Raw genomic sequence first — 13,443 nt, 5'->3', positions numbered from 1 at the left:
GATCATTATCATGCTGAAAGACCCATCCACGTTTCATCTTCAATGCCCTTGCTGATGGAAGGAGGTTTGCACTTAAAATCTCACAATACATGGCTCCATTCATTCTTTCATGTACACGAATCAGTCGTCCTGGTCCCTTTGCAGAGAAACAGCCCCAAAGCATGATGTTGCAACCCCCATGCTTCACAGTAGGTATGGTGTTCTTTGGATGCAACTCAGCATTCTGTCTCCTCCAAACACGACGAGTTTTGTTTCTACCAAACAGTTCTACTTTGGTTTCATCAGACATTATATATCATTCTCCCAATACTCTTCTGGATAATCCAAATGCTCTCTAACAAACTTCAGACGGGCCTGGACATGTACTGGCTTAAGCAGGGGGACACGTCTGGCACTGCGGGATTTCAGTCGGTGTCGGCGTAGTGTGTTACTGATGGTAGCCTTTGTTACGGTGGTCCCAGCTCTATACAGGTCATTCCCTAGGTCTCCACGTGTGTTTTGGGGATTTTTGCTCACTGTTCATGTGATCATTTTGACACCTCGGGGTGAGATCTTGCGTGGAGCCCCAGATGGAGGGAGATTATCAGTGGTCTTGTATGTCTTCCATTTTCTTATTATTGCTCCCACTGTTGATTTCTTCACACCAAGCTGCTTGCCTATTGCAGATTCAGTCTTCCCAGCCTGGTGCAGGGCTACAATTTTTTGTTTCTGGTGTCCTTCGACAGCCCTTTGGTCTTCACCATAGTGGAGTCTGGGGTGTTACTGTTTGAGGTTGTGTGCAGGTGTCTTTTATACTGATAACAAGTTCAAACAGGTGGCATTACTACAGGTAATGAGTGGAGGACAGAGGAGCCTCTTAACCCCTTCCCGACATTTGACGTACTATCCCGTCGAGGTGGGGTGGGCCCGTATGACCGCCGACGGGATAGTACGTCATCACCGATCAGCGGCGCTCACGGGGGGAGCGCGGCCGATCGCGGCCGGGTGTCAGCTGCATATCGCAGCTGACATCCGGCACTATGTGCCAGGAGCGGTCACGGACCGCCCCCGGCACATTAACCCCCGGCACACCGCGATCAAACATGATCGCAGTGTACCGGCGGTATAGGGAAGCATCGCGCAGGGAGGGGGCTCCCTGCGGGCTTCCCTGAGACCCCCGGAGCAACGCGATGTGATCGCGTTGCTGCGAGGGTCTCCTACCTCCTTCCTGGCTGCAGGTCCCGGATCCAAGATGGCCGCGGCATCCGGGTCCTGCAGGGAAGGAGGTGGCTTACCGAGTGTCTGCTCAGAGCAGACACTTGGTAAGCCTGCAGCCCTGCACAGCAGATCGTCGATCTGGCAGAGTGCTGTGCACACTGCCAGATCAATGATCTGTGATGTCCCCCCCTGGGACAAAGTAAAAAAGTTAAAAAAAATTTTTTCCACATGTGTAAAAAAAAAAAAAAAAAAAATCCTAAATAAATAATAATAAAAAAAAATATATTATTCCCATAAATACATTTCTTTATCTAAATAAAAAAAACAAAACAATAAAAGTACACATATTTAGTATCGCCGCGTCCGTAACGACCCAACCTATAAAACTGCCCCACTAGTTAACCCCTTCAGTAAACACCGTAAGAAAAAAAAAAAAAAAAACGAGGCAAAAAACAACGCTTTATTACCATACCGCCGAACAAAAAGTGGAATAACACGCGATCAAAAAGACTGATATAAATATCCATGGTACCGCTGAAAACGTCATCTTGTCCCGCAAAAAACAAGCCGCCATACAACATTATCAGCAAAAAAATAAAAAAGTTATAGTCCTGAGAATAAAGCGATACGAAAATAATTATTTTTTCTATATTTTAGTTTTTATCGTATAAAAGCGCCAAAACATAAAAAAATGATATAAATGAGATATCGCTGTAATCGTACTGACCCGACAAATAAAAATGCTTTATCAATTTTACCAAACGCGGAACGGTATAAACGCCTCCCCCAAAAGAAATTCATGAATAGCTGGTTTTTGGTCATTCTGCCTCACAAAAATCGGAATAAAAAGCGATCAAAAACGGTCACGTGTCCGAAAATGTTACCAATAAAAACGTCAACTCGTCCCGCAAAAAACAAGACCTCACATGACTCTGTGGAGCAAAATGTGGAAAAATTATAGGTCTCAAAATGTGGAGACGCAAAAACTTTTTTGCTATAAAAAGCGTCGCTGGTTTCACACTTGCGTTTTTGTCTGCAGCGTTTTTTGCACAAAAAACGCATGCATTTTTTCCCTATATTTAACATTGAAAACGCATGCGGTTTTTTTGTACGCGTTTGGTCGCGTTTTCAAACGCATGCGTTTTTTTTCTGCATGCGTTCATTTTCAGAAATACAACCTGCAGTATTTTCTTGCGTTTTTAAGCACATGCGTTTGTTTGCGTTAAAAACGCATGCATTTAAACACACTGAAAAGCCACCCACCACCATCAAGGTGATAAAGGGATCCAAACCCTAACCCTAACTCTACCCCTAACCTCACCCCTAACCGTTTAATGAACATTTTCTGACAGTCATAGTGCCACGTATTTCAGTGCCACGTATTTCAGTGCCACGTGTTTCAGTGCCACGTATTTCAGTGCCACGTATCACATATTTCAGTGCCACGTATCACGTATTTCAGTGCCACGTATCACGTATTTCAGTGCCACATATTTTAGTACCACGTATTTCAGTGCCACGTATTTCAGTGCCACGTATTTCAGTGCCACGTATTTCAGTGCCACGTATTTCAGTGCCACGTATTTCAGTGCCACGTATTTCAGTGCCACGTATTTCAGTGCCACGTATTTCAGTGCCACGTATTTCAGTGCCACGTATCACGTATTTCAGTGCCACGTGTTTCAGTGCCACGTATTTAAGTGCCACGTATCACGTATTTCAGTGCCACGTATTTCAGTGCCACGTATTTCAGTGCCACGTGCCACGTATTTCAGTGCCACGTATTTCAGTGCCACGTATTTCAGTGCCACGTATTTCAGTGCCACGTATTTCAGTGCCACGTATCAGTGCCACGTATCAGTGCCACGTATCACATATTTCAGTGCCACGTATTTCAGTGCCACGTATTTCAGTGCCACGTATTTCAGTGCCACGTATTTCAGTGCCACGTATTTCAGTGCCACGTATTTCAGTGCCACGTATTTCAGTGCCACGTATTTCAGTGCCACGTATTTCAGTGCCACGTATCACGTATTTCAGTGCCACGTGTTTCAGTGCCACGTATTTAAGTGCCACGTATCACGTATTTCAGTGCCACGTATTTCAGTGCCACGTATTTCAGTGCCACGTATTTCAGTGCCACGTATTTCAGTGCCACGTATTTCAGTCACGTTTAGGGTTAGGGTTAGGGGTAGGGTTAGGGTTAGGGTTAGGGCTAGGGTTGGAGGTAAAGTTAGGGTTGGGGCTAAAGTTAGGGTTGGGGCTAAAGTTAGGGTTAGGGTTTGGATTACATTTACGTTTGGATTAGGGTTGGGATTAGAATTATGGGTGTGTCAGGGCTAGGGGTGTGGTTAGGGTTACCGTTGGGATTAGGGTTAGGGGTGTGTTTGGGTTAGGGTTTCAGGTAGAATTGGGGAGTTTCCACTGTCCAGGCACATCAGGGGCTCTACAAGCGCGACATGGCGTCCAATCTCAATTCCAGCCAATTCTGTGTTGAAAAAGTAAAACAGTGCTCCTTCCCTTCCGAGCTCTCCCGTGCGCCCAAAAAGGGGTTTACCCCAACATATGTGTTATCAGCGTACTCGGGACAAATTGAACAACAACTTCTGGGGTCCAAGTTCTCTTGTTATCCTTAGGAAAATAAAAATTTGGGGGGCTAAAAATCATTTTTGTGGGAAAAAAAAGATGTTTTATTTTCACGGCTCTGCGTTATAAACTGTAGTGAAACACTTGGGGGTTCAAAGTTCTCACAACACATCTAGATAAGTTCCTTGGGAGGTCTAGTTTCCAATATGGGGTCACTTGTGGGGGGTTTGTACTGTTTGGGTACATCAGGGGCTCTGCAAATGCAACGTGACGCCTGCAGACCAATCCATTTAAGGCTGCATTCCAAATGGCGCTCCTTCCCTTCCGAGCTCTGTCATGCACCCAAACAGTGGTTCCCCCCCACATATGGGGTATCAGCGTACTCAGGACAAATTGGACAACAACTTTTGGGGTCTAATTTATCCTGTTACCCTTGTGAAAATACAAAACTGGGGGCTAAAAAATCATTTTTGTGAAAAAAAAAAAGAATTTTTATTTTCACGGCTTTGCGCTATAAACTTTAGTGAAACACTTGGGGGTTCAAAGTTCTCAAAACACATCTAGATAAGTTCTTTGGGAGGTCTAGTTTCCAATATGGGGTCACTTGTGGGGGGTTTGTACTGTTTGGGTACATCAGGGGCTCTGCAAATGCAACGTGACGGCTGCTGACCAATCCATTTAAGTCTGCATTCCAAATGGCGCTCCTTCCCTTCCGAGCTCTGTCATGCGCCCAAACAGTGGTTCCCCCCCACATATGGGGTATCAGCGTACTCAGGACAAATTGGAAAACAAATTTTGGGGTCCAATTTATTCTGTTACCCTTGTAAAAATACAAAGCTGGGTGCTAAAAAATCATTTTTGAGAAAAAAAATAAAAATTATTTTCACGGCTCTGCGTTATAATCTGTAGTGAAACACTTGGGGGTTCAAAGCTCTCAAAACACATCTAGATAAGTTCCTTAGGGGGTCTACTTTCCAAAATGGTGTCACTTGTAGGGAGTTTCAATGTTTAGGCACATCAGGGGCTCTCCAAACGCAACATGGCGTCCCATCTCAATTCCAGTCAATTTTGCATTGAAAAGTCAAATGGCGCTCCTTCCCTTCCAAGCTCTGCCATGCGCCCAAACAATGGTTTACACCCACATATGGGGTATCAGCGTACTCAGGACAAATTGCACAACATTTTTTGGGGTCCAATTTCTTCTCTTACCCTTGGGAAAATAAAAAATTGGGGGCGAAAAGATCATTTTTGTGAAAAAATATGATTTTTTATTTTTACGGCTCTGCATTATAAACTTCTGTGAAGCACTTGGTGGGTCAAAGTGCTCACCACACATCAAGATAAGTTCCTTAGGGGGTCTACTTTCCAAAATGGTGTCACTTGTAGGGGGTTTCAGTGTTTAGGCACATCAGGGGCTCTCCAAACGCAACATGGCGTCCCATCTCAATTCCAGTCAATTTTGCATTGAAAAGTCAAATGGCGCTCCTTCCCTTCCAAGCTCTGCCATGCGCCCAAACAATGGTTTACACCCACATATGGGGTATCAGCGTACTCAGGACAAATTGCACAACATTTTTTGGGGTCCAATTTCTTCTCTTACCCTTGGGAAAATAAAAAATTGGGGGCGAAAAGATCATTTTTGTGAAAAAATATGATTTTTTATTTTTACGGCTCTGCATTATAAACTTCTGTGAAGCACTTGGTGGGTCAAAGTGCTCACCACACATCAAGATAAGTTCCTTAGGGGGTCTACTTTCCAAAATGGTGTCACTTGTAGGGGGTTTCAGTGTTTAGGCACATCAGGGGCTCTCCAAACGCAACATGGCGTCCCATCTCAATTCCAGTCAATTTTGCATTGAAAAGTCAAATGGCGCTCCTTCCCTTCCAAGCTCTGCCATGCGCCCAAACAATGGTTTACACCCACATATGGGGTATCATCGTACTCAGGACAAATTGCACAACATTTTTTGGGGTCCAATTTCTTCTCTTACCCTTGGGAAAATAAAAAATTGGGGGCAAAAAGATCATTTTTGTGAAAAAATATGATTTTTTATTTTTACGGCTCTGCATTATAAACTTCTGTGAAGCACTTGGTGGGTCAAAGTGCTCACCACACATCAAGATAAGTTCCTTAGGGGGTCTACTTTCCAAAATGGTGTCACTTGTAGGGGGTTTCAGTGTTTAGGCACATCAGGGGCTCTCCAAACGCAACATGGCGTCCCATCTCAATTCCAGTCAATTTTGCATTGAAAAGTCAAATGGCGCTCCTTTCCTTCCGAGCTCTGCCATACGCCCAAACAGTGGTTTACCCTCACATATGGGGTATCAGCGTACTCAGGACAAATTGTACAACAACTTTGGGGGTCCATTTTCTCCTGTTACCCTTGGTAAAATAAAACAAATTGGAGCTGAAATAAATTGTGTGTGAAAAAAAGTTAAATGCTCATTTTTATTTAAACATTCAAAAAATTCCTGTGAAACACCTGAAGGGTTAATAAACTTCTTGAATGTGGTTTTGAGCACCTTGAGGGGTGCAGTTTTTAGAATGGTGTCACACTTGAGTATTTTCTATCATATAGACCCCTCAAAATGACTTCAAATGAGATGTGGTCCCTAAAAAAAAATGGTGTTGTAAAAATGAGAAATTGCTGGTCAACTTTTAACCCTTATAACTCCGTCACAAAAAAAAATTTTGGTTCCAAAATTGTACTGATGTAAAGTAGACATGTGGGAAATGTTACTTATTAAGTATTTTGCGTGACATATGTCTGTGATTTAAGGGCATAAAAATTCAAAGTTGGAAAATTGCGAAATTTTCAAAATTTTCGCCAAATATTCGTTTTTTTCACAAATAAATGCAAGTTATATCGAATAAATTTTACCACTAACATGAAGTACAATATGTCACGAGAAAACAATGTCAGAATCGCCAAGATCCGTCAAAGCGTTCCAGAGTTATAGCCTCATAAAGGGACAGTGGTCAGAATTGTAAAAATTGGCCCGGTCATTAACGTGCAAACCACCCTTGGGGGTGAAGGGGTTAAAGAAGAAGTTACAGGTTTGTGAGAGCCAGAAATCTTGCATATTTTTAGGTGACCAAATACTTATTTCCCACCATAATTTGCAAAATAAATGTTGCCAAATCAAACAAGGTGATTTTTCTGGATTTGTTTTCTCATTTTGACTCTCATAGTTGTGGTCTACCTATGATGTCAATTACAGACCTCTCTCATCTTTTTAAATGGGAGAACTTGCACAACTGGTGGCTGACTAAATACTTTTTTTCTCCATTGTATAGTAAAAATCATGGTCTTCTTTGAAGCTCGGCCACCGGCTGGGATTCAAGGGAGCTATGTAATGACAGACACGGGTCTTCAACAAATCCCCAGCTGTCATAGCAACCCATTGGCACCCAGACATTGCATTATGGGCACGACAATGGACATATAGAAGGACTGTCCCCCATTCTGGCGCTCTAGTAATGCTACTATTAAAGATTGACAGGGGCATTTAACAGATAGTCACAAGCGGGGCTCCGCATCACCCACAGCTGATAGACGCAGGTCCTAGCTGTAACACACAGACATTCCTTGCAGGGTATGGGTGAGCCCCCGCCATACACCCGCTACTGATGTGCATCGTACATGTATGGCAGATGTTAAGGGATTAAAGAACACTAAAGTTAAAGTTTTGGAATGGCCAAGTCAAAGTTCTGAGCTTAATCCTAAAGAAATGTTGTGGTCTAATTAATTAATTATGGTCTAATATTTTTCACTCATTATTTTGATTTGGTTCTGTTTATCTGATTTCAGAACTTGTCTGAAAATCCGATGTAGTTTTGGTCAAATATATTCTGAAATTTGGGAAATTGTGATTTAGTTTCCAAACTTTCAGTCAGCACTGCAAATTTACTAGCACTCCCAGTCCTTCATTATTATGCCTTATCTATATTATTAGTAAATGGTTTCTTTCATTTTCTCTTGCTAGGATTCTACTTATTTTCTCCTAATCCATCTGATCCGGTAAGTCCTATTGATTCCCATATAGATGCATTGATTTGAACTGAATTGGATATTCACATATTTTTTAATTCTGTTTTTGGCAGTATTTCAACACTCTGGAGAATAGTCTGGTCAGTCTGTTTGTTCTTTTGACAACTGCTAAGTAAGTGATTTTTTTTTGTTAGGCTTCTATCTGGTAATCAGTAGAAAATTCTAGCTGCTGTTTGATAACCATTTTCTTCTGCATTGTAGTTTCCCTGATGTTATGATGCCGGCATATTCACGCAATCGGTGGTCGTGCGTCTTTTTCATTGTGTACTTGTCTATTGAGCTATATTTCATCATGAATCTGGTGAGTGGCTTCTTTCATGAAACCACAAAACATTTCCCGTCTTGTAGTTGTGTATAAGGTAACAACATATTGGTAATGGATCTTTTCCCCCTATTGTTAAAGTAAAGGTCCCCCATTTGTACAATAAAGACTTTACCTAAAAATATTATAGATTTAGTGTGTATATACTGTCATGGCCAAAAGTGTTGTCACCCTTGAAATTGTTTCAGAAAATGTAAGTATTACTGTACTTCCAAAAAATTATTGCAATTACACGTTTGGTTATACACGTTTATTTCTTTTGTGTGTATTGGAACAACACAAAAAAAAAACGAGAAAAAAAGGCAAATTAGACAGAATTTCACACACAACCCTCCAAAATGGGCCGGAAAAAATTGTTAGCACCTTTTGCAAAACTGTGGGTTAACCACTTTGTTTCAAGCATGTGATGCTCGATCAAACTCGCCTGTGGCAAGTACTGTTGTGGGCAATATGAAAATCATATCTGAAACCAGATAAAAAGTGGAGAAGTTGTCTCAATCTTTGCTTTGTGTGACTGTGTGCCACACTAAGCATGGAGAACAGAAAGAGAAGAGAACTGACTGAGGACTTAAGAACCAAAATTGTTGAAAAATATCAAGAATCTCAAGGTTACCACTCAATCTCCAGAGATCTTGATGTTCCTTTGTCCACGATGCGCAAACAAGAAGTTAATCACCCATGGCATTGTAGTTAATCAGCCTGGACGTGAACGGCAGAGAATAATTGATGAAAGGTTGCAATGCAGAATAGTCTGGATGGTGGATAAGCAGCCACAAACAAGTTCCAAAGAAATTCAAGTTGTCCTGCATGCTCAGGGTGCGTCAGCATCAGTGCAAACTATCCATCGACGCTATGGCAGGAGACCCAGGAGGACCCACTGCTGACCCAGAGACATAAAAAAGCTAGACTATAGTTTGCCAAAATGTTCCTGAGTAAGCCGATATCCTTCTGGGAAAGCATCTTGTGGACAGATGAGACCAAGATAGAGCTTTTTGGTGAAGCACATCATTCTACTGTTTACCAAAAATGGAATGAGGCCTACAAAGAAAGGAACAGAGTACTTACAGTCAAATATGGTATAGGCTCAAAGTTGTTTTGCTTCCTGTGGCATTGGGTGCCTTCACTGTGTGCAAGGCATTATGAAATCTGAAGATTACCAAAGGATTTTGAGTCGCAATGTAGTGCCTAGTGTCAGGAAGCTGGATTTGTGTTACAGGTCATGGGTCTTCAGCAGGATAATATCCCCAAACCTACTTCAAGAAGCGTTCAGAAATTGATGGAAACAATGCGCTGGAGAGTTCTGTAGCGGTCAGCAATGAGTCCGGATGTAAGTCCCATTGAACACCTGTGGTGAGATCTTAAAATTCCTGTTAGGAGAAGGCACTCTTCAAATATGAGAGATCTCACATGAATCTGTGGGCTAAAATATGGAAAAATTATAGCTCTCAAAATGTGGTGATACAAAAACTAGTTTTCGCAAAAGAAAGCGTCTTTTAGTGTTTGACAGAAGCCAAACCTAAAAACCAATATAAAATCTGGTATCACTGTAATGGCACCAACTCGAAAAATAAAGTCTCCTAATCACTTATACCGCACGAAGAATGGCGTAAAAAAATTAAATAAAACCAATTTTTCACATGCTGTTGATTTTTATTTTTTTTTCATTCTCCCAAAGATCGCAGTAAGACTCTGTGCACTTTTATCCTGCGCTGAGTGCTTACTCCGGGGTTTCCTTGTAAATCTCTGAATTACGTGATTCAGATGGAACATCTGGTGGATGGAGGCACTGTGGATGCCGTCTGACCAATGATCCGGTGGTGTCCGTCTTTTTATTTTGCATAAAAGTGCCGTCGGCCACAGTTTTGTGCACTTCTTTAAAGAAAGACACCGTGGAACAGAGGCCAGATGAAGTCCAGAGTAACTCTGCTGCCTCATTATAGTGAACTAGCTGAAGAGCCCGGCATTGCCTGGGCATAGTAAATATCTGTGGTTAGTTATAGCACCTCACTTCTCTTATTTTCCCCCTCACATCTCTCATTTTCTCCCTCACACCTCTTATTTTCCCCCTCACTCCTCTCATTCCCCATAACACTTGTCATTTCGACCTCACATCTGTCATTTTCCGATCACTCCACTATTTTCCCTCACTCCTCTCATTTTGCACTCACACCTTTTCATGTTCACGTCACACCTCTCATTTTCACCTCACACCTCTCATTTTCACCTCACACCTCTCATTTTCCCCTCAGTATATAAATGTTTGTCATCTCCCTTATATATAGTATACACCTGTATGTCATCTCCTGTATATAGTATGTACCTGTATGTCATCTCCCCTGTATATAATATATACCTGAATGTCATCTCCCCTGTAAATAGTATATACCTGCTGTATGTCATCTCCTCCTGTATATTGCATATACCTATGTGTCATCTCCTCCTGTATATAGTATATACCTGTATGTCATCTCCTGTATATAGTATATACCTGTATTTCATCTCCCCTGTATATAGTATATACCTGCTGTATGGCATCTCCTCTATATACCTATGTGTCATCTCCTCTTTTATATAGTATATACCTGTATGTCATACCTGTATGTCATCTCCTCCTGTATATAGTATATACGTGTCATCTCCTCCTGTATATAGTATATACCTGTATGTCATCTCCTCCTCCTGTATATAGTATATACCTGTATGTCATCTCCTGTATATAGTATATACCTGTGTGTCATCTCCTCCTGTATATAGTATATATCTGTGTGTCATCTCCTGTATTAGACCTCGTTCACACGTTATTTGGTCAGTATTTTTACCTCAGTATTTGTAAGCTAAATTGGCAGCCTGATAAATCCCCAGCCAACAAGAAGCCCTCCCCCTTGCAGTATATATTAGCTCACACATACACATAATAGACAGGTCATGTGACTGACAGCTGCCGTATTTCCTATATGGTACATTTGTTGCTCTTGTAGTTTGTCTGCTTATTAATCAGATTTTTATTTTTGAAGGATAATACCAGACTTGTGTGTGTTTTAGGGCGAGTTTCATGTGTCAACTTGTGTGTGTTGAGTTGCGTGTGGTGACATGCCTTTAGCAACTTTTGTGAGATGAATTTTGTGTGGCGACATGCGTGTAGCAACTTTTTGTGTGTTCAGTTGCATGTGACAGGTTAGTGTAGCAAGTTGTGTGCAGCAAGTTTTGCGCTTGGCGAGTTTTATGGGTGGTGCGTTTTGAGTATGTGCAAGTTTTGTGTGAGGCAACTTTTGCATGTGTTGCAACTTTTGTGCATGTGGCAATTTTTCCGCGTGTGCAAGTTTTGCGTTTGGCGAGTTTTCCATTAGGTGAGTTTTGCACGTGTGGCTAGTTTTGCATGTGGCGAATTTTGCGCGTGGCGAGTTTTGAGCTGTGACTTTTGTGTTTCGACTTTTATGTGGCGAGGTTGATGTATGGGTGGTGAAATGTGTGCTGAGGGTGATATGTGTTCAAGTACGTGGAAGTGTGTGGCGCATTTTGTGTGTGTGTTCATATCCCCATGTGTGGTGAGTATCCCATGTCGGGGCCCCACCTTAGCAACTGTATGATATATACTCCTTGGCGCCATCGCCACTCTCATTCTTTAAGTCCCCCTTGTTCACATCTGGCAGCTGTCAATTCGCCTCCAACACTTTTCCTTTCACTTTCTCCCAATTATGTAGATAGGGGCAAAATTGTTTGGTGAATTGGAAAGTGCGGGGTTAAAATTTCGCCTCACAACATAGCCTATGACGCTCTCGGGGCCCAGACATGTGCAAAATTTTGTGGCTGTAGCTATGACGGTGCAGATGCCAATCCCGGACACACACACACACACACACACACACACACACACACAGCTTTATATATTAGATGGATCCATCGGGTGTTTCATCTGTTACTCGGAGATTTAGATGGGAACCCCGATGTAAGTGCTCAGCGTAGAGCACAGGATAAATGTTATGTAGAATGTTCCCAATAAAAGCTTCAACTCAATCCACAAAAAAGAAAGTCCCCACTTAGGTCTGTCATCTGTTAACGGAAATATAGGGGGCTTCCACATTACTGGTAGTACAAAGACTCTGGAAAAGCTAAATGACTCTTCGCCCCCTAAAAGAAATTCAGCAAATTCTCTGCTCCAAAATCCAAATGCCCCCTCTCCCTTCTGAGCCCCAGTGTGCCTAAATCACATTTAAATCCCACACGTTTGGCATTTCTGAAGTGATGAGAGCCCGCCTAACTTACGGGTGCATGCCTCCAGAAGCACGGGCTGGGCATAATGTACTGGGCACTACAATGTACCGGTGACTGCAACATACTGGTCACTACAATGGCAATTTGCATTTTCCACCCAGCAACATCCACTGCTGCTTGTTTCTGTAAATCACCCATGGAGTCAAAATCGTCACTACATCTGTAGATAAATTCCCAAAGGGGTATAATATCCAAAATTGGATCACTTGAGGGGGGATTCTGCTTTTCTAGCACTTAGGGGCTCTGTATATGGAGACCGCAAACTATTTTAGGAAAATCTGCTCTCCCGGAGGCAAATAGCGCTCCGTCCGTCTCGAGTCTCGCTGTGTGGATAAGCAGTACTGTACATCCACATATGGGGTATACAGTGCCTACAAGTAGTATTCAACTCCCTGCAGATTTAGCAGGTTTACACATTTGGAAATAACTTGGCATTGTGACATTTGGACTGTAGATCAGCCTGGAAGTGTGAAATGCACTGCAGCAAAAAAGAATGTTATTTCTTTGTTTATTTTTTTTTTAAATTGTGAAAAGTCTTTTCAGAGGGTCATTTATTATTCAACCCCTCAACCCGCCAGAATTCTGTTTGGTTGCCCTAAAGTATTAAGAAGTAGTTCAGGCACAAAGAACAATGAGCTTCACATGTTTGGATTAATTATCTCTTTTTCCAGCCTTTTCTGACTATTTAAGACCCTCCAAAAACTTGTGAACAGCACTCGAACATGGTCAACATGGGAAAGACAAAAAAGCATTCCAAGGCCATCAGAGACAAGATCGTGGAGGGTCACAAGGCTGGCAAGGGGTACAAAACCCTTTCCAAGGAGTTGGGCCTACCTGTCTCCACTGTTGGGAGCATCATCCGGAAGTGGAAGGCTTATGGAACTACTGTTAGCCTTCCACGGCCTGGACAGCCTTTGAAAGTTTCCTCCCGTGCCGAGGCCAGGCTTGTCCGAAGAGTCAAGGCTAACCCAAGGACAACAAGGAAGGAGCTCCGGGAAGATCTCATGGCAGTGG

General features: G+C 42.4%; 1 protein-coding gene across 3 annotated transcripts in view; it reads left to right on the top strand.

Moving 5' to 3' along the window:
* The window catches only part of TPCN1 (two pore segment channel 1), a 113,397-nt gene that overhangs the window by 56,263 nt on the left and 43,691 nt on the right, over nt 1–13,443 (top strand). For all 3 annotated transcript variants that reach the window (XM_077296533.1, XM_077296515.1, XM_077296524.1), the window contains exons 8-10: nt 7,771–7,805; nt 7,889–7,947; nt 8,037–8,136. In XM_077296533.1, coding sequence (XP_077152648.1) covers nt 7,771–7,805; nt 7,889–7,947; nt 8,037–8,136 — 194 coding nt within the window. The remainder of the gene's footprint in view (nt 1–7,770; nt 7,806–7,888; nt 7,948–8,036; nt 8,137–13,443) is intronic.

This window comes from Ranitomeya variabilis, chromosome 1, assembly GCF_051348905.1.
Source record: "Ranitomeya variabilis isolate aRanVar5 chromosome 1, aRanVar5.hap1, whole genome shotgun sequence".
NCBI classification, from domain to species: domain Eukaryota; kingdom Metazoa; phylum Chordata; class Amphibia; order Anura; family Dendrobatidae; genus Ranitomeya; species Ranitomeya variabilis.
This window is presented reverse-complemented; position numbering and strand designations above follow the sequence as displayed.